At 48.9% G+C, this 21,056-nt stretch overlaps 1 protein-coding gene and 1 long non-coding RNA gene across 5 annotated transcripts in view; both read right to left on the bottom strand.

Annotated features, from left to right (window-relative positions):
• Positions 1–21,056, bottom strand: part of itsn1 (intersectin 1 (SH3 domain protein)) — a 41,326-nt gene that overhangs the window by 9,845 nt on the left and 10,425 nt on the right. Inside the window, exons 9-34 of one of the 4 annotated variants that reach the window (XM_070977321.1) lie at positions 20,877–20,940; positions 20,645–20,782; positions 20,276–20,370; positions 20,013–20,152; positions 19,693–19,815; positions 19,306–19,455; positions 18,722–18,862; positions 18,515–18,602; positions 18,269–18,408; positions 16,854–16,937; positions 14,146–14,282; positions 13,585–13,862; positions 13,229–13,389; positions 12,089–12,333; positions 11,769–11,943; positions 10,497–10,583; positions 10,252–10,400; positions 10,060–10,139; positions 9,793–9,965; positions 9,666–9,711; positions 9,441–9,562; positions 7,228–7,351; positions 6,897–7,091; positions 1,298–1,419; positions 723–829; positions 16–117 (exon numbers count right to left, since the gene is read on the bottom strand). In XM_070977321.1, coding sequence (XP_070833422.1) covers positions 16–117; positions 723–829; positions 1,298–1,419; positions 6,897–7,091; positions 7,228–7,351; positions 9,441–9,562; positions 9,666–9,711; positions 9,793–9,965; positions 10,060–10,139; positions 10,252–10,400; positions 10,497–10,583; positions 11,769–11,943; positions 12,089–12,333; positions 13,229–13,389; positions 13,585–13,862; positions 14,146–14,282; positions 16,854–16,937; positions 18,269–18,408; positions 18,515–18,602; positions 18,722–18,862; positions 19,306–19,455; positions 19,693–19,815; positions 20,013–20,152; positions 20,276–20,370; positions 20,645–20,782; positions 20,877–20,940 — 3,466 coding nt within the window. Of the gene's footprint in view, positions 1–15; positions 118–722; positions 830–1,297; positions 1,420–4,166; positions 5,503–6,896; positions 7,092–7,227; positions 7,352–9,440; positions 9,563–9,665; positions 9,712–9,792; positions 9,966–10,059; positions 10,140–10,251; positions 10,401–10,496; positions 10,584–11,768; positions 11,944–12,088; positions 12,334–12,906; positions 12,922–13,228; positions 13,390–13,584; positions 13,863–14,145; positions 14,283–16,853; positions 16,938–18,268; positions 18,409–18,514; positions 18,603–18,721; positions 18,863–19,305; positions 19,456–19,692; positions 19,816–20,012; positions 20,153–20,275; positions 20,371–20,644; positions 20,783–20,876; positions 20,941–21,056 lie in introns of those variants that run through there. The other 3 variants (XM_070977318.1, XM_070977319.1, XM_070977320.1) reach the window with 3 other exon arrangements.
• LOC139341059 (uncharacterized) lies at positions 2,167–2,615 on the bottom strand. Its single transcript, XR_011602990.1, has 2 exons — positions 2,446–2,615; positions 2,167–2,380 (listed from the first exon to the last, which is right to left on the bottom strand). It is a non-coding gene; the product is annotated as an uncharacterized lncRNA (long non-coding RNA).

The raw sequence follows: 21,056 nt of genomic DNA, 5'->3' as shown, positions 1-21,056 counted from the left end.
CAGGACAAACAGAACCTGATGTACGGTTGCATGTGAGGCAGCTGATTGGTCAGGATGTCGCCGATCATCTTCACCGGCATGCGATCGCCCGACATCTTCTTCCTCACTCTGAGAGCCCTGCGGGGGGAGAGGGGTGATGAAGGTCAGCCTGTGGGTCACCGCAGGGAACAGTACTTCTCTGGTACTGCATGTGAGTTACAAGTCTGAGGTACTTCACTTGAGTACTTCTGTGCAGTACATTTACTTGACGACATGCGTAACTTTCAGAGCAGATCAAGAGAAAAAGTGAAGATAATAAAAGATGGATTAACGTCACAGATTAAATCAGTTGCATCATTAAAGAAACAAACATTCAGATTATAATCCAGATTATCGTCGACTATTTTTTATTAGGAGAACTTTGCTTTTGGTACTTTAAGTATATTTTGATGCAAATACTTTTAGATTTTTAAATGCAGGACTTTTTCTTGTATTTTTACAAATTTCAGTACTGGTACTGAAGTATGACATCTGGGTACTTGTTCCAGTCCTGCAGTATGTGCAGTATGTTTAACACAGTGAACGTGGTTCTGACAGAATTTTGGAGCTGATGTTCATGTTGATGAAAGATTCATCCAAAAAATCTGATTTGAGATTCAGAAAAGAGTTTAACGCTGCTCGTTGGACCAAAACGTCCTCGGTGACGTGAACCAGCTTCTACTGTTCGCTGCGTCCGTCTTTACTTGAGCAGCTTGATGTTGCACATGATGAGCTCCTTCCAGTTGACAAAGATCATGGCCACCTCCTTCTCCGTCAGCAGCTCGCAGTCCAGCAGAGGTTTGTGGAAGATCTAAACACACAGAAACGTTTCTGCTCGTTAGTCAAACGAAGGCTCCTCAGTGCGCCTGTCACACTGTGCTGGAACATGAATTCATCATCAGGTCTTTGTTCTTCGTGCTGAACGACGATCATCTGAATCTAGAATCTAGAATAATAATAAACTTTATTTGACACCTTTTACGTAGAACAGGATGGAGGGTCAAACCACCTGATGACATTCCTTCAAAGCGGCCCCTTCACTTACAGATAGAAATAAGAGAAAACGTGAGTTTTCATTCTTAGGAATGAGGAAACGTCACTTCTTCACTGACTGCTGACTCAGTTCACTTCGGTTCAGTCAGAATCAGCTCTTGGAGTCGTCGATGTATCAGAGCTTCAGGCCACATAGCGGACTGACTGTTTACGCCTCTGAATCAAAAGCATTTCTTTCCTCCTGCTCAGTTTAAGCTCCTGTGACAAAAAGCAGAGGCCTGCTCACCTCGGTGACGAGCTGCAGATCGTTGACGTAGTTCTCCTCGGTGACGATCAGCTCGTGGATGTAGCCCTGCCTCTTCCTCTCCATGGGGCTCAGCATGTCCAGCAGGTGGAGGTCAGCGCACCCTGAAAAACAAGCAGCCACATGCAGACATGCAGCTGTCAATCAAATATGCTGACACACAGAAGGAGTAAGACAACACACCTGCTGTAAAATACATACCTGAGACCAACACACAGGCAGTGGACGAGTGTTTGAGACAAAGGTTTGTCCCAACATTGATGTGTGAGGACATTAAAGACAAACGTCTCTTAAAGTTTAGACTTTTTTTTGTGTCAGCTTCTTTTTCAGGTTCTTCCTGCTTTTACCTGAAGGAGGAAGTGAGGAAGGTGAACCTGCACCTGACGTTAAACTCACCCAGTTTTGAATGTCAGTGACTTTCAAACCTGAACCTGTTTTGACTCGAAGCGTCAGACCCTCGCTGAAGCTCCGCTCAGCTGGTTTACTTTACATGTTCTTTTTAGGAACAAAGCTGTCTTCAAGAAAAATTTGGTTTCACGAACTTTAAGGTGAAGTTTTCAGACTACAACAAGCTGAGAGAAGAGCTGCTGCTGCTGGTCTCTGAGGGTCCGTCTCTGCAGACCACCTCCACTGTAGACCTGATTCAGGGTTCATTCACTGATCAATGCAGCTTCAGTAAAATGACTCATTATGACCAAACTTCATCTGCAAAACTCAACATTTTATCTCCAAACACCAGATAAACAAGAAACTTCCTCACCGTGTTCATTATAAGCCTGTGTGTGTGTGTGTGTGTGTGTGTGTGTGTGTGTGTGAGAGAGAGAGAGAGGAACGAGGCCAGTCGACTGCAGTCTGTCTCAGAGCATTTAATCATCAGGACCAATCAGATTCACTGCTTCATTAAAATCCACCAATAAAACGTCAGGACATTTTGACCATCCACGCTCTGCTAACAATCTGTATGTCATTCATCCATTCAATCATCCATTCATTCAAGTATCCTCTTCTTCTTTGTGTGTCCATCTGATCTCGCGTGTCCAGAAAGCTGTTCATGCTTTATTTTCACTCTTTCACTCTTTCACTCTTTCACTCTTTCACTCTTTCACTCTTTCACTCACTCACTCACTCACTCACTCACTCACTCACTCACTCACACCAAGTCTGGTTACATTAGGCCTGGCTGTTAATCCATTCATCCATTCATCTGTTCATCAGAGCTGTTATTTATATCAACACGAAGCACCAACCACTCATGAGATGAAGAGCAGATGATGCAGAGCACTTTAAACAGACCAGGTGAGACCAGAGCCGAGTCCCAGAGCTGAGCACCAGGGCCGGGCCACGGGGCAGAGCCCTGGGACTGGGATCCAGAGCAGGGTCCCAGAGACAAGTCCCAGAGCTGAGCACCAGGGCCTAGCCCGGGGCTGGGCTCCAGGGGCCGGAGGTGAGCAAAGTGAGTTTTGTGTTAAAAACCTCAAACTAAAAGGGTTTTGGCTTCATTCTGTGTGACTTCAGCTTCATGCTAACAGGCTAACAGGGAGGCTAACAGCTGCTGATGGGAAGCGTTAGCATGACGTAACAGGCAGAGATGCAGGAAGTGTAGTATGGACTGGGGAGGGGGGTCTGGCTCTGGTCTATGAGGGTCTTTGTTCTGAAACACTCTGACTGTGAGACGTGTCGACCGTCGGCTGCCAAACTGACAAGAGACCAAAACAGAACCAATGGGCCCCGGCGTCCGTTCGTTCAGGAGCCGATGGTCTTTGACTCATCACCCAATCAGAGGCCTTCACCTCCAATACTGACACACTGAGAAGCCAATAGGATCCAAGCAGGTTAATAACAACAACAACAAACAACAACAGCAGCTGCATTGCTTGTTGTATAAAAAGTTGTGAAGCTCAATAATCATCCCATTCATTGTTTGTGTTTCTGAGGGTAAACATTAAAATCACAATACTGTCATCTGGATAAACATAAACAAAACAACAAAAAATACAAATCTGATATGGCAACCACTATAATACCAGTCTGTTGCTATGGGAACAAACAAAAGGGCGGTTCTGTTTCTGAGGGAAAGGGAAGTCATGGCGTCTGTACAGCGTGTATATATATTTCTATTTATTTATATTATTGAGGCTGAGGAGAGGCTTTGCTTGTTTGTTTGTCTCTGTGCTTCAACACAGACCTCATAAATCAGTAAAATGTGATAAAATATGACGTTTGATGTTCGAGTTGGAGCAGAAGCCCCCCGTCCCCGGACCGTCCCGTCCTTCATGCCTGGTCGGGCTGAAACGATTCTGCCTGTTTGCAGTTTGCTTAAATCAGCCGTTTTGTGCATGGAGTCTGGTGACGAGGAGCTGGAACACGTCTGCTTTCACAGGTGCGTCACAGTGTGGAGGTTCACTGAGGAGAAGCTCAAAGGACTTAACGTCACCTGCCTGTAAAACTGGGCAACAGAGAGCTGCGCAAAGGAACGGAAATACATCTCCTCGTCTCACACTCAGAAAATAACCGTTAAACATGCGGCTGCAGCCAGAGGCTGGTTAGCTTAGCATACACGCTGAGAGCAGGAGGACAAAGTTCATCACGACGCTCCAAAACACACAAAGCGACACTCGCAGTGGATTCAGACGCACACGCAGTGGTTCCACAGAGCTGCACGCTGGCTTCACACCTGCTTCAAACAGGCTGTTTAAAGGTGCTCCCAACGTTATGCTAAGCTAAGCTAATCACCTCCGGCTCAACGTGTTTGACAGGTTTGAGTTTTCCTTCAACTTTTCCCCAAAGGTTCAAATATTCCTTGAACTGGAATGATTGACAGATCCTTCTGCCCCCCCCATCTTCAGTGATGCCATCGTCATAGCAACAGACAAATCAATAAACATGTAAACAAAAACAACAACAACGGAACAGAAAAGGGATCATTTGAAGTTAATACATGTTCAGAAAGTTAACTACGGATAAAAACATCACTGTGTGTGTGTGTGTGTGTGTGTGTGTGTGTGAGTGTGTGTGTACGTGTGTGTGAGTGCGTGCATTCTCTCTGTACCGTGTTGCATGTTTCTGTGTGTGCGTGTAATTTGTTAGCTGGTATGCTAAGCAGTTATAGCACAGCTTTCCACTTCAGCCCTGAGCTACCGGGCCGAGTCTCATTCCAGCTGCTCGCTCCCTTCTGTGCCTCCTCGCCTCCTCCCCTGGCAGAGGAGGACGGAGGAGAAGCTGACAGACTGACGGAGGAGCACAGAGCGGAGCAGCATCCTGGGCTGACACTTAGCACTCGACTGCTGTGGGACGCATCTCAATGCTGCCTCGTTTCCTCTCCTCTCCATCACTTCACCTCCTTTTGAGAGGGGAAAAAGGACGAAGGGGGGAGGAGTCGTCGTCTTTGGCATTGAGGAGAAAAGAGGTGAAGAGGGGTGAAGAGAGGAGCGTGCAGCAGTGAGACCTGTCCTCCTGCAGATAGTGGGTCTTTCTGAAGCTGTGGGAGGGGAGGGGTTAGTGAGGGGGATGGGGTGGAGCCAGCACTTTGACTGACAGGCGAATGAAGCTGCTGAACCAATGGGAGCCATGTTAGAAAATAAAACAAAAAAAAAATGGGTGGGGGGTGAGCTGAGCTACTGGTTCTAATGACAGAATCTCCCATAAAGCCACAAAATGACCCACTATCCACCTCACCACGCTAGGGCGGAGCTGTGTGTGTGTGTGTGTGTGTGTGTGTGTGTGTGTGTGTGTGTGTGTGTGTGTGTGTGTGTGTGTGTGTGTGCGGACAGTCAAAACATGTTCATCAGTCCAATCTGGGAGAGAGGAGCTCAATAGTCTCTCCTTCAGTCTCCTCCTTTCTTCCTTCCCTCCTCATCTAAACACCGTCCAACTGATAAAACACAAAGAGAAGAAGAGCGAGAAAAGGTGGAGGAGAAGAAGAAAGCTGGCGGAGGAGGAGAGGAGCCCTGACTATTGACCTCCCCCCTGGTGAACAGTGCTGTTTGGAGCCAGTCAGAGCACAGACAGAGGTCTAAACGTTACAGTCTGTCTGTCTGTCTGTCTCTCTCTCTCTCTCTGGCTTCTATTGGTGGAGAGTCGCCATTTCCGGGTCATGTGACCTCTTGCTGCTGTCCCATTGGTTGAGTGGCCTAGTGGGTCTCTTTGAGGGCTTTGAGGAGAGGGGGGTTCTGGGTAATGATATGATCCTAGAGAGAGGACGACAACAACAACATCAACAAAAACAACTAAACAAAACAACAACAACAACAACAACAACAACGACCAATCGGGTGCTAGGTGGGTGGAGCGTGCAGCAAGACAGAGAGTGTGGAGGTGTGGTCTAACCATAGAAACAGAGGATCTAGAGCGAGCGAGGACAGAGCTGCTGCGTGCAGACAGAGAAGCAGACCAGCTTTACCCACACGTCACCTGGACCCAGACCAGCCGAGTCTGGAGCCAAACCACGTGAAACACATCAGCACACCATGAGGCCGACGTTTCAAAGGACCGTGACAGAGTTTGAGACAGACGTTACCGCGAGGAGCCGGTCAGCTCAGACCCTGAACAGTCACCCCTTCACCGCCATGGGTAACAACGAAAACACGGAGTCACGTTCTGCAAACACACAGTGTCAGTGCAGACCACAGCTGTTCAGTCAGAGGTCAGAGGTCAGGGGGTCAGGGGTCAGGAGGTCAGATATCAGAGGGTCAGGGGTCAGGAGATCAGAGGATCAGGAAGTCAGAGGTCAGGAGATCAGAGGTCAGAGGATCAGGAGGTCTGAGGTCAGAGGTCAGCCTTCACGTTCTCATGCATTCCACAGGAGCAGATTAGTTTGATGAAGAGACATGTCCACTCCTTTGATTAAGACCTGTCTTTAGGTATGAAACGCGCTGGACAGGAAACAGGCTGTCAGCTAACGAGACATTTCAAATAGAACAAAGACGTGTTTTAGTCATGACTGACTGATTACTGCGAGCAGTGAGGCCAAACGTCTCTCCGCTGTACTTCAGTCATCCGGCTCGGGCTGGGTGAAACGCTGAAAGGACATCGCTGATACCTCTGACCTCTGACCTCCGTCACGCCTCCTGCTGGTCACACGTCTGCCGTGGAAACTGTTTTTAGCATTTTGATTTTTGGACAAAGACACATTTTGTCTTTTGTCTGTCCGGGTTTGTCTTCGCTCACCTCTAGAAACTCAAAGTCTACAGTGGATCGTGCTGAAGGGACACATGCAGGCGGGACGGACGGGAGACACTCTGACACCAATAAACACACACATGCATGCACATACACACCACACAAACACCACCCAGAGATGTTGTATGACTGGGGGGTCATCAAAGAGGCCCAAAGGAGTGTCAGGGTGAAAGGTCAAAGGTCAAACACTGAGAGAGGGACAGCATCTCCACACCTGGCTCTGGGCTGTGTGTGTGTGTGTGTGTGTGTGTGTGTGTGTGTGTGTGTGTGTGTGTGTGTGTGTGTGTGTGTTAGATTACTTTGTTTTCACACTGAGTGATTTTCATCTGTTAATTTTAGTAAACTCTGTGTGTGTGTGTGTGTGTGTGTGTGTGTGTGTGTGCGTGTGCGTGTCAGTACTCACACTGCGTGCTCGGGTCAGTGTCCGTGGTGAGTTTGACGTAGTTGCTAGGAAACAGACCCTCCCTCCCGTTGAGCTCTCCTTTCCACCAATCACAGTCGTCCTTGTTGAGCACCGTGATCACCTGACCCTTCAGGAAGGCCAGCTCGTCATCGTTCTGGGCCACGTAGTCGTACATGCCGATCACCTGACACACAGCTTCAGGACCAGAGACAGACGTGATGGACAGGAGGTCAGCGTCTTAGTGAGACATTTACAGAGACAAACCCTGTTTTCATGCCGGCTGTGGGTCAGGACTGTAAAGGTGCAGCCGGCCTCTGCGCTGTCAGCGTACCTGTGCTGGCGGGGGCCAGTTTAGGGGGGGTGGGCTCTGTGGGCGTCGTCTTGCTGGTGCTGGGACTGAGCAGCTTCACGTAATTGGCTGGAAACCAACCTATCTGGCGCTTCTTCCCCCGGGCCTGGACCAATCAGAGCACAGCACGTCATGCAAACAGCGTCATGATTCGGTTCACTTCTAGAAGAGACTTTAATGCTTCACACTGAGGTACAGACACGCTTAAAGATTCAGATCAAACCCAGCTTCATTACTGACAGAAACAACAGACAACGACGAATCTAAAGAACGACTCCACAAACAGAGCGGAGCGTCTCTCAGTTTCATCGTTCTCTCCATCATGGACGCTCTTTAAGCGACGCCCCGCTCTCTTCATCGTAAGGAAAGGCGAGGCAAATTCATTTGTATAGCACAATTCATACACCAGGCAATTCAAAGTGCTTTATAGAAGCATAAAAATACATTAAAATGATAAATAGAAAATCAATTTCAAAGAAAGAAAGAAAGAGAATAGAAAAATAAAATAAAATACATTTAAAGGAAAATTAAAAACAGAAACCAGTAAAAGACAATAATTTAGATTTTAGAATGATTAAAACCATTGAGCAGATATATTTACTTTAAGTAAAAGCTGTAGCAAATAATAATGTTTTCAACCCTGATTTAAAAGAGCTGACAGGTGGTGCAGACCTCAGGTGTGCAGGGAGAATGTTCCACAGGTGAGGAGCATGATAACTGAAAGCTGCTTCACTTTGTTTGCTTCTCATTCTGGGAACACACAGTAGACCTGTCCTGATGACCTGAGGGGTCTGGATGCTTCATATGGAGTCAATAAATCTAGAATATATTTTGGTCCTAGACCATTTAATGCTTTGTAGACCAACAGTAAGATTTTAAAGTCTATTCTTTGACTCACAGGAAGCCAGTGTAGTGATCTGAGGACTGGTGTGATATGGTCCACTTTTCTGCTGTTTGTAAGGACTCGTGCAGCAGCATTTTGGATCAGCTGTAGTTGCCTAATTGATTTTTTGTTTGGGCCAGTAAAGACTCCATTGCAATAGTCCAACCTACTGAAAATGAATGCATGAACAAGTCTTTCCATGTCTTCTTTGGACAGACATCCCTTGATTCTGGTTATGTTTTTCAGGTGGTAGTAGGCTGATTTGGTAATGAGCTTTAAATGGTTGTTAAAATTCAGGTCCGAATCAATAATTACACCAAGATTTCTGGCTTTATCTGTTGTTGTCAGTGACATGGAGTTAAGCTGAGCGCTGATCTTTGACCTTTCATTGTTGGGGCCAAAAACAATCACTTCTGTCTTATCTGCATTAAGCTGAAGAAAATTCTGGCACATCCACTCATTGATTTGATGAATACACTCACTCAGTGAAAGTAAGGGACTGTAGTCATGTGATGACAGAAATATAAAGTTGTGTATCATCTGCGTAAGTATGATAAGAAATATTAAGATGCTCCATAATCTGAGCTAGGGGCAACATGTAGATATTGAAAAGAAGTGGTCCGAGAATGGACCCTTGTGGCCCCCCACACATCATCTTCTTTCGTTCAGACACATGCTCACCAATTGACACAAAGTAGTATCTATCTTGTAAATAGATTTGAACCAGTGTAGTACAGTGCCAGTAAGTCCCATCCACTTTTCCAGTCTGTCAAGAAGTATGTCCTGATCAACCGTATCAAAGGCAGCACTGAGATCTAATAATACTAAAACTGAGGTTTTGGAAGCATCATTATTCAGATGTATGTCATTTAAAACTTTGATGAGTACAGTCTCAGTGCTGTGCTGTGGACGAAATCCAGACTGAAATGCATTAAAACGATTGTTCTGCATCATGAAAGCATGCGTCTGTTGAAAAACAACCCTTTCAATAATTTTTCCTAGAGAGGGAAGATTTGATACTTTACTGAAGCATCCAGATTAGTTTTTTTTTAGGAGAGGTTTTATTACTGCAGTTTTCAAGGCCTGGGGAAACTGACCGGACTGAAGAGAATTATTTATTATCTGTAACACATCTGGAGCTATGCAGTGAAAAACATTTTTAAAAAAGTTTGTTGGCAGAGTATCAAGGCAGCATGTTGTGGATTTTAACTGTGATACAGTTTTTGTCAGCTTTGTATGATGTAGAAGGTTAAAATGTGCTAGATTAACTGGAGAACAAGAAGGCACAGGTAGGACGGACTGTGCTGTGTACCTGCAGCTCACCCTCCCACCAGCCCCCCGGGTTCTTCTTTCGGATGAGGATCAGCTGTCCCGGCGCTAACGTCAGCTGCTCTGCTCCTGTGGCGCTGTAGGGGGCGATCACCTGAGCGATCTCTGATGGAGACACACAGGAAGAGGAAGGTGGAGTGAGGGGGGGGGGGGATCTGGGGGGTTTATGAGCCAGGTTCAGTTTCTGAGTGAGAGTCAGAGAGCTCACCTGGCTTCTTTCCCAGGCTGCCCGTCTTCCCTGCTGGTCCCAAAGACTAGAGACGGAGACAAAGTTCAGATCATTAAAGACATGCCGGCCGTTCTGGTCCGTCCTCCTGTCCTGAGCCAAGTCTCACCTCTGAGGTCGAGTCCCGCGGTTTGACATAATTGGAGGGGAAGACTCCAGTCTTGCCTCCGACCATGCCCGTCCACCAATCCCCTTCTTTCCTGGTCACCATGACAATGTCCCCTTGCTGGAAGCTCAGGTCGCCCTGTTCGCTGCTCTCGTAGGTGTACATGGCCACATACTCTGTGTGGGTGCATGTGGACAGGTGGACAGTGTCAATGCTCCTCACCTGCCTGACTAACAGTAAAAGGTGCATTAACGTGTTTGTGTGCATTACCTTCTCCAGACTCAGAGGGCTTCGTCGGGGAGGGGGAGGGCCGCTTTCCATTGGGTGGGCTGTCTGACACTCCAGACTCACTGAGGAGACAGAGAAGAACAGAAAATCATTTCATTGTGAAAAGCTTCCTCAGAAACAGCTGTTTAAAAAGTGTAAACTGGAGGTCTGTAAACCTAACCTGACTCGACCCACCTAGTGTTTTTGCTGCGTGGCGTGGCGCCGGCGGGGGCCGGCATGGCGGCGGAGATGAGCTTGACGTAACTTTTGGGGAACCAGCCTCTCTGTCCGGTCTGCAGTTCACCCAACCACCACATGTCCTGTTGCTCCAACACCGTGATTATCTGCATTGACAACAACGACTCAGTGAAACGATCCTCTCAGAAACATCTGGATGATCTGAGAAGATTCAGAGACAACACCAAAACCCATTAAGTCACCTCGTTTTTGTTGAAGTTGAGGTGGTTGTCCTTCTTCGCTCTCCAGGGATATAAAGCCTGAGCCTGAAGACCCTCCACCTTCTCCCCCTGACAAACAGAGGAAAACTTTATTCATACCTGAGACTAGACCACCATGTGCAAACAGAGCAGGTCAGTCTGAGGGACCAGTCTGAACCCAGTCTGAATCCAGTATGAACCCAGTCTGAATCCAGTATGAATGCAGTCTGAATCCAGTATGAACGCAGTCTGAGGGACCAGTCTGAACCCAGTCTGAATCCAGTATGAACCCAGTCTGAGGGACCAGTCTGAACCCAGTCTGAATCCAGTATGAACCCAGTCTGAGGGACCAGTCTGAACCCAGTCTGAATCCAGTATGAACCCAGTCTGAGGGACCAGTCTGAACCCAGTCTGAATCCAGTATGAACCCAGTCTGAACCCAGTCTGAATCCAGTATGAACCCAGTCTGAATCCAGTATGAACGCAGTCTGAATCCAGTATGAACGCAGTCTGAGGGACCAGTCTGAACCCAGTCTGAATCCAGTATGAACCCAGTCTGAGGGACCAGTCTGAACCCAGTCTGAATCCAGTATGAACCCAGTCTGAGGGACCAGTCTGAACCCAGTCTGAATCCAGTATGAACCCAGTCTGAACCCAGTCTGAATCCAGTATGAACCCAGTCTGAACCCAGTATGAACGCAGTCTGAGGGACCAGTCTGAACCCAGTATGAACCCAGTCTGAGGGACCAGTCTGAACCCTGTCTGAACCCAGTATGAACCCAGTCTGAGGGACCAGTATGAACCCAGTCTGAGGGACCAGTCTGAACCCAGTCTGAGGGACCAGTCTGAACCCTGTCTGAACCCAGTATGAACCCAGTATGAACCCAGTATGAACCCAGTCTGAACCCAGTCTGAATCCAGTATGAACCCAGTCTGAACCCAGTATGAACCCAGTCTGAGGGACCAGTCTGAACCCTGTCTGAACCCAGTATGAACCCAGTATGAACCCAGTCTGAGGGACCAGTATGAACCCAGTCTGAGGGACCAGTCTGAACCTAGTCTGAGGGACCAGTCTGAACCCTGTCTGAACCCAGTCTGAGGGACCAGTCTGAACCCTGTCTGAACCCAGTATGAATCCAATATGAACCCAGTCTGAGGGACCAGTCTGAACCCAGTCTGAGGGACCAGTCTGAACCTAGTCTGAACCCGGTCTGACAAACATTGTCCAGTTTAGGCCCTGGTCTACAGGCTGTGCACAGTCCGTCATGGTCCCACCTGTCCCAGCACAGGGGACGGAGAGGAGCCCGTGGTCATGGTAGCGGGTGTGAAAGCGGAGCGCTGTCGTAGCTGTGCTGAGGGAACGCTGAGCGAAGGATTCTGACTGGCTGATGAGGTCGGCCACGCGTCCCACCCCTCGCTGTCTGACTGACTGGCCGTGTTGGAGGGCCACCTGGAAACGGACGCACACAGGTGAACGTTAGGATTACGGCAGGAAAGAGGCTGAAGACATGGAGGTGAGACAAACCGCCAGGACAGCACCAACGAATCAGACTGTTTGGTTTTATCATTACATTATCGACACCAGCAGGACTCACGTGGTGCTGAAGTCAGCCCAGTTACTGTTGGCGGAGGACGTGGAGGAGGAGGTGTGTCCAGGTGCTGGGGGAGGCGTGCTCATTGGCTGCTGGGCTGAGGCGGGAGTGGCTGAGGCTGCTGCGCGCAGGCTAATCGGCGCTTCGCTGTCGGGTATCCGCTCAGCGTAATTGGCTGGAAACCAACCGGTACGCCCCCTGAGCTCGCCTCCCAGCCAACCAGGTTCACCTGTTTGGGATTCATCCACCTATGAGAGCACAGGGGCGGGATTAAGATGAAGCTGAACTGTGCAAGCACAAACAGGGAATTCATAAAGATGATTCATGGCAGAGGAGAGCAGCGGTGGAGACGATGACAGCAGCAGCTGATCAGAGCTGAACTCAAGCTTGCAGAATTACTACATTAGTAGATCATCGAGGGAAACAGACAGCACGTGAACGATAACCTGACCTTTGAACTGTTAATGCTGTGATCTGGTTCCGGGGGGGGGGAGTTAAAGTCTCATCTCATTCATGTTTATTCATGGAGACACTGATGACAATAAAGAAGTAAGGCCTGTATTTATTGAGACAGGTGTGACTGTAAGGTGTGACGCTGCAGCTTCACGCTCAAACTTCAGCACTTTGACAACTTTTCACATTTACTGTGAAAACAGAACGAGCAACGTTTACACATCAGAGAGACGGCGCAGAAAGACATTCATCCACTGGACATGAATGAACATGGAGAGGACATGAGATGACCAATGACAGAAGGAGCTCAAATGAGTGCTGGCGTGTGATTGGTGGAGGCACAACACTGGGTGGGGGCAAGAACTTACCCATTCCCCCTTCACCTTCAGTTTGCACAGCAGAGGAGAGAGGACACAGTTAATACACACGCACACGCACACACACACTTCAGAGAGAAAAAGACACACATATAGACACACAGCAGGCTTTAACACACACACACACACACGCACACATTACTGTACTGAGCTGTTGTTTGTGTGTTTTGTGTCCTGTGTCGCCTGTGTGACCTTATTTCAGGTGCACTCTCTCAGGTAAACTCTGTGTGTGCTGGTGTTTCTGTAGAAAGGTGGAGGTGGTGGCTGCAGGTTACGAGGGCTTGAGTGCTCAGCCTGTGTGAATACTACACACCATGATTACGTCTCCAGGAGCGATGCTGATCTCGTCGTGGCTGCGAGCGTCAAACGGATACACAGCCCTGTAGTAGACCACCTTCACCGGGGGCTGCTGCTGGTCGAAGCCGCTGGCTGCCGCCTTCTGGTCAAAAAGACTGGGTCCCTGAGACTTGTCCACTGTGGACAGACAGAAGAGTTAGAAGCCACTGCTCTGACTGTGCTGCTAGTTAAACTTAGCTTTGGACGATTTTTACAGTGGCATCGTTCTACTGCATAGACTGCCCAGCATGTGACAATGCCACATCAGGTACACAGGTGAGAAGCACACACACCAACACCTGCCTATGAGACTGTGTAACAGCAGTAACACACCTGTTGAAGCCCAGGGGTCAGCCGGCTGGCCGAACAGCTTGGTCAGCTTCTCCTGCATGTCCTTCTTGCCTCTACCCTCGTCCTCCTTCTCTTCTACCGATCCTGCTCCCTTCCGGCCCTCCTCATCCTCCTCCATCCCTCTCCTCTTCCTCTCCTCCTCTTCCTGAGTCACTCTGTTTAGCCAGGCGTGGGGCGCAGACATGGAGGCGGGGCTCGGAGCTGTGGGGGCAGAGCTTCCTGCTTCATCCCTCCAGGCCACACCCTCTTCTGATGACAACCTGTGGGATGAGCGAGAGAGAGAGAGACAGACACAGAGAGAGAGAAAGACAGAGAGAGAGACAGACCGACAGAGAAGAAGACAGACAGAGGGAGACAGACAAAGAATGAGACAGGCAGAGAGAGAGAGGGAGACAGAAAGAGAAAGGGAGACAGACAGAGGGAGACAGAGAGAGACAGAGAGCAAGAGGCTCATGAAAAACGCTTTCACAGGAGGATGCACTTCTGTGGACATCATGAGGGTTCAGAGGACACTGTGGACATCAGGAGGGTTCGGGTCCTCACCTGCTGTCCTGCAGCTCAGCAGACTTCCTCTCGGTGGGGGTATGCGTATGAGCGTGTGTGTGTGTCAGCGTGTGTGCGTCTCCTTCCACCTCCTTCTGTTTCTGTCTCTGCTGCCGGCTGTGGATCTCCCTCAGCTCCTGCAAAGCATCATGGGATACAGGAAGGAACAACGGTGAGGAGGAGGTGGGATCAGAGGGCTGGTAGCTACGGGTTACCATCGACAACAAACGAGAACAGTAGCAGTAGCGGCAGAGTGTTAGTCAGGTGGTCAGGCAAGCTCCGCCCCTGACGAGGTGTCCCGGGGGTGGGGGTGGGGGGGGTCCCTGGGGTAGGGGCTCTGGCACTGACCCGGTCGAAGACGCTGGCTCTGGTCGTTGCGGTGGGGCGGAGCTTGCGCGAGGCACAGTATGTTTGTGGGAGGGGTTAGATATAACAAAAAAGGGATGGGGAGGAGGGGGGTGTCAGGGGGAGGAGGGGGCAGTTCTGTGTCGTCATGACAACCAGCTGTGCCATTAGAACACACTCTGTTACTATAACAACAACACAAGGCAGCCGTCGTGTTTCAGCCAAACAACCAATGAGAGGAAACCTCCAGAAACAAGCCAACCAATCAGAAAGAGACTGACGGAGGAGTGAAAACTACAGCTTTGGAGAGAGAGAACTCCACATCACCTGAAACAGGAAGCGGAGGACAATGAGAAGACACAGCATGCCGAGCATACACACACACACACACACACAGACACACACAGACACACACACACACACACACACACACACACACACACACACACACACACACACACACACACCCAGATAAAGTAAAGCTCACACTCAGATTCTAGCTGATCAGCCTCATGTCGTCTGCTAGCTCCTACCTGTCTGGCTGAAACATCACCTGGTGGCCTGTTGGCAGCAGAACATACAGTGCAGTAATCTAGTAGCCTAGCATAGCAACAGCACACAGTCCCCTCAGCTAGCACACCTGCTAACCTAGCAAGACCGCTAGTTTAGCATGACCACTGCGTACAGTGTTAACTACGGGAGCATAGTTAGTAGCTGGCTTGGAAAAGAAAGGATGTGGGGCTAAAGAGGAGGACTGAGAGGACAGAAATGTTTACAGGGGACAAGAGGAGGAGAGAGGGACAAGAAGAAGTGAGTAAACAAGAGGATGAAGCAAAGAAAGGGTGATGAAAGGAGGGATGAGGAGGCACATGGTAGAAGAGGAAGAAAGATGGAGGAAATGAAGAGAAGAGAAATGGGGGGGGGGGGGTCATTTTGTGGACCTTTATAACGTAGTCTAGCCGAGCCAGACACACTCTGATGGCTGACAAACACTTCTGTAGCTGTCCCTGCTCCTGGCACTGAACACACACACACACACACACACACACACACACACACACACACACACACACACACACACACACACACACACACACACACACACACACACACACACACACACACACACAGAGGATCAGCCATTCTGTGGACACTGGCACGCACTCACAGTTCAGGTTCAGGTATTAAGATGAACTTCAGACCTGGACACATTCTGTCCTCTGAGCAGTGGGGGTCTTAGTGGACATCGTCCACATGAATGTCCACACAGTGAGTGCAATGGCCTCACAGCTGACTGCTGAAGTTGCAGCAGCAGCTCAGTCATGATGGATCAGTCAACTCACTAAATGTCGGTGCAGATGTTTGTGCGTGTCAATTTAAAATCGTAAAAAATATAATTTTATATTTTACGATAAAAATATCGTAAAAATATAATAAAAATATCGTAAAATATCCCAGAGCACACACTTATGTGCGAATGTGATATTTACAGTATCCAAATCACTTCAAGCTGTTTTCCAAGTGCCTGATCAAACATTTTAATCCCTGACGCAGGTCTGCTTATCGTCTTTCAGCAGAGACTAAAAACAATAAGGCCTTGACTCATGCGAGGAGAGGCTCCGCTGACTCACTGATGAGTAATGAACGACCGTTAGTGCAGTCGCAGTTACAAAAACAGGCTGAAGAGAGAAACCGCCCAGCTGGCAGCATGTTCAGTACTCATCTGTATGGATAGTAAATAATGGTTCAGTGAGGCTGTTTTTAAGTATTTACTATGAGGTTTTTAGGACGGGAATGAGGCGGACCAATTTGTCTTGATTTATTCAGTTTCTGGCTACAACTCCTTCACTCCGTCCTTCCTCCTCTTAAGGAGTCATGTTGCTGATGCATGTCTTGCTCTGGATTAGTGTGTGTTGAGTGCCTTGTGAGGTCAGAGGAAACAGCACACCAGAATCAGTATACCAGTATGTGAATGTCAAACCACTCGCAGCTTGACCATTACAGTCAAGCTTCAACTGGTCGCTACACATCTAGCTGCCTGGTGGGGGCATTACAGTGCACTACACATGTTGATCAGGTAGGTCTGCACAAACCAGGCATCTACACGTCTGGTTTGTAGGAGTTAAAGCGGCAGAGCCTTCTAGAGTCACTACAGTACTACAGTTAGTAGCCTGATAAAATGGTATCAAAGGTTTTACTTTCTCAAATAGTCTGCCAGATGTGACAGTGAGGTCCAATCCAAATCGAGAAGGGCTCTGCGCTCCAGGCCTGCCGTGAGAGGCAGCGTGTTCATCAAGTGGTTTGATATTTTATATGTCCCAGCTGCAGTACCACCCCAGTCCAGTAGTGGCAGTGTGCTCTACCTGTCTCCCTCTCTGCTCCTCCTGAAGCTGGCGTCGCAGGGCCTCTATCCTGGCACAGTGGTTGGCATAGAACTCACACAGAGACTGGCAAAGGCAAGGGAGCAAAAGGCCAACGTAGGAGGTAAATAAGGAGTAGAAAATAAAGAAGGAAGGGTTCATTATGTGGATCCAACAAAATATAACAGGAAGAAAACGAAGGCAAGCAACACAGGAGGAAGAGGAGGAGGACAGCAAGTGGAGTCAGGAAAGAGGCAGAAGAAGCATTGGACATGAAGCGTCCCATTGGGAGGAGAGGACAGAGGAGGGACAGCAGTGTGACGAGAGAAGGAGAGGAAATGAAAGGAAGGCGGACGGCAGCACGGTCAAACATCGTTCACGTCTCAGCGGTCTGTACTGCTGCTGCTGAGCAGAAAAAGACTCCACTGAGACACGGGACAACACTGACGTCCATCACTGCTGGCTCTGCTTGCTGTTCAAAGGCTTTGGCCATTTTCTCAGATCAGTGCATTATGATGAAGATACTGAATAAGACGGAGCAGCAGCTTCATCAGATTAGCCTGACAAAATCAAGTTACTGAGGTCTGTGTTGTCTCTGCCCCCCCGTCCTCCTCGATGGAGCAGACCACAGGACTGACTCTCCTCTCTTTGACCTGACTCAGAGAGGGGACAAAGGGGGTCTAGGAAACAGACTGCTGTGCTCCCACCCTGAGGAAGACAACGCCTCCACCATCACTGAACACTAAGTGGAGCAGCTGTGCGAGGAGACGCTCAGTGCTCAGCTGTCTGTCCACACGAACACACACACTGAGACACCAACATGAACACAAGCACAGGTCAAAGGTCAGATACAAACATGGATATGTTAAACATCACAAACATGAATACTGTGACTGCATTTAACGAGTGTGAGGAGGAGGTTACGAGGGACGGGACAACGGGACTGGATTCAAAGCTACAGTCACGACACGACTAAATGCTCTCAACGCGGACAAAGTTTCATTTACAGCGACAGCGACTGGGTTAGCTAGCTATTAATCAGCTGTTCACTGAATTAATAAAGCACGACAGCAGATCAGTATCAGTACACTGATCAGCACACGCACTACTTTATGTTACATGAATGTGAAGAAATGATGCTCCTGTGAGTCAGACTGAGCCAAAGTCACAGCAGGCTGGATGTAGTACTACTACAGGTATTTGTACTCTGAGTGACTGTGGGTACCCCTGTTCTATATTCATGTACAAATACTGTGTTTCTTATTTGAACAGCTGACGTCCTGCGTGATGACAGCGTGTATTTGTCTCCAGCAGAAAGCTGTGCTCTGCTCAGTGAGCCTGCTGTGATGTCGTCAGTGTTTGCCTTTGTAACAGCACACACCTGAGCTTTCCTTTGTGTCCTGCATGAGCTCCTTTACCTTCAGCTGCGTGTTGAAAGCGTCTATTTCCAGCAGTTTGGCCCTGGTTTCTCTCTCCACGGCATCCAGCTGATCTCTGAGCTGCTGCCTGCTGGACTCCTTCTGCTCCACAGCCTTCTGCAGGGACGACAGACTGTCACCTGGACACACACAGACAGGTGAGGTCAGGTCAGGAGAGTCAGCTGCAGAGTAACATGGTGTGTGACGTTCACATGGAAGTGTGTGTTGAGACTCCACAGGACTCACGGTGCAGGCTGTTCTGCTGAACCTGCTTCAGCTGGTCGTTGAGACTCTGTTTGTCGGGGATTAGCCTCCCCAGCCACTGCTGGGAGTCCTGCAGACAGTCATGAAGTCACATGAAGAGAAATGATGTGTGTTTGTTGAATCCGCTCATTCAAGCTAGAGTAAGTGAACTGGAGTTTAATGCTGCTGGTTTCCGTTTGGTGTGCGTACCTGCAGCTGCTGCTGTAGCAGCGTGATTTCAGCTATGCGTGTCTCTCTGGTCTGATTGGTCTGCTCCACCTCTCTCCGCTGAGCCGACAGTCGAAACCGAACATCCTTCAGTTTGCCCTCCAGCTGGGTCTTCTTATCGTTCTGCAGAGTGGGAGAAAGAGATGGAGGAGCGTAAAGTCACGTAGCATCTGTCCATGTACAAGTGTTAGCTCACAGAGTAAGTTAGAGGACAGCAGCTCTGGGCTTCCTGTTGGTATTAGCTGATAGCTTTTGGTTTATTACTGAAGAAACATTCCAGGCTGCCATCATCACACTGTCAAGGAGTAACTACAGTGCACAGAGAGACGGTCAGTAGCGCTTCAGCTGCCAGCTCGACGGTCGGCTCAGAGCCAGCTGACATCCTGAACTTGTGCCTCTCTGCAGCGTTTCCTCAGCCTATACCTCCAAATGCAGTATGGCTCCCTTTGATTGACAAGCACTTCATGGTCCTGTGTACTGTGTGTGTACAGCCTCTTTGATGTTGTGAGGAGGTGTGTGTGTGTGTGTGTGTGTGTGTGTGTGTGTGTGTGTGTGTGTTTGATTACCAATGCCTCCAGTTCAAACTCCAGGGTCTTCTTCCTGGCTTTGAGCAGCACTATACTCTCCTGCTCTCGGTTTCTTTGGGTCAGAAGCTCCTGGCGGCGCTGGCGCTCCCACTCCAGCTGACGCTGGCGCTCTAATTCACGCTTAGCAGCCTGGACACGAGACGTGACAGAACATCATTTTCATACAGTATACACTTTATTATCCACAACAAGCCATCTGCTGAGCGTGTGAGCGGCTCTCTGTGTCAGAGCTGAGATGGTGGTGAGCAGCTGGAGTCTCCTCCAGAAGATGTAATTACAAGTGTGCAGCAGTGACACGTCAACTCAAACACAACTCTTCAGACCATCTTCGTGTCTCCTCCTCCTCCGGGCCTCCCTCCTTCATACCTCTCTCCTCTCTATCTCTTTGCGCCTCTCCTCCTCTCTCTGCCTCTCCAGCTCTCTCTGTTTCTCCAGTTGTTTTTCTAGCTCCTGCTGTCGCCTCCTCTCCTGCTCCAGACGCTCACGCTCCTGAAACACAAGCAGACAAAACACTCCATCATTTCTATGTGTATCCTCGTTTCAACACTGCTGTGATTCAAAGATGCTGTTACAGTCAAAGCACGGCGGCCCTGTTCAAAGCCTTTATGTGCAGACCTGAAACGGGCGATTCAAAGTGTGACTGCACAGAGCGGCCGTGAGGAATGAACATGGTTAATGTAGCTGACCTTTCTCTCCTGCTCCTCCCTCTCCAGCGCTGCCAGTCTCTCCTGCTCTTTCCTCTGCTGCTCCTGAAGAGCCTGACGTCTCTTCTCCAGCTCCAGGTTTCCTCGCTCAAAGTTCTCCCTCTTCTTGTCCTCAAACGTCACTGTGAAGACACAAAGGGAGGTACGATGGCCGTGATGAAACATTTAAAGATGAGAGAGAGCGGCTGGGGCAGGTCTGCTCCCAGTTTGACCAGTAACATGATGTCATGTGCACAACCAATCACCTGGGAGCTTCTTCTCCAGGCTGCTCTCAGTCTCCTCCTCAGCCTCCTCCTGGACGCTCTTCTGGTCAGACTGAACACTGTCACTTCGCACACGCCTGTAAGGAACAAACACACACACACACACACACACACACACACACACACACACACACACACACACACACACACACACACACACACACACAGAGTATTGTCAAATTAATAAAATGAGCCGTCCACCATAAACACGGTCAGAAGAGGTTCGTGCGGTTCTCCTCATGTGAACCTGAGACTTTCTACTATTTAAGGCAGTTATTGCATCAGTATGCACATATATAACATACTGCTCTCAGTTACTCAGTTAATGGGGTGTTTGGTCACAGTATTCACCTGAAAGTGGGTGGGAGGTAATCTGGGGGTAACACTGGGGGCAGCGGTAGGCCTGACATGGCCATGTCGATGAGGTGCATGGCCAAGATAAACTCCTCAGCTGTCAGCTTTCCATCCTGGTCGATGTCTGAGAGACTCCTGAAGGAAAAACACACGGAACAAATGTCATGTTTAAGGACAACTACCCTAAAAGTCCCCCCCCCATGAAATATTTGAATTTCAGCATACTGACCATATCGTGGCCAGCTGGCCCTGAGGAAGACTGGACTGCATCAGGATAGTTCGAGCCTGCGGACCTGCAACACATCGAAGGTCGAGTCACAAACGTCACCACCTGTTTCTAACGCTTTGACAGAAACACTGTGGCACAAAGTCACGTGACCTCCCCTCTCATCATTTTCCAGCCACGTGA

Source organism: Chaetodon trifascialis, chromosome 13 (genome assembly GCF_039877785.1).
Source record: "Chaetodon trifascialis isolate fChaTrf1 chromosome 13, fChaTrf1.hap1, whole genome shotgun sequence".
Classification (NCBI taxonomy): domain Eukaryota; kingdom Metazoa; phylum Chordata; class Actinopteri; order Chaetodontiformes; family Chaetodontidae; genus Chaetodon; species Chaetodon trifascialis.
Note: the sequence above shows the minus strand (reverse complement) of the source record. Positions and strands in the feature narration are given on the sequence as shown.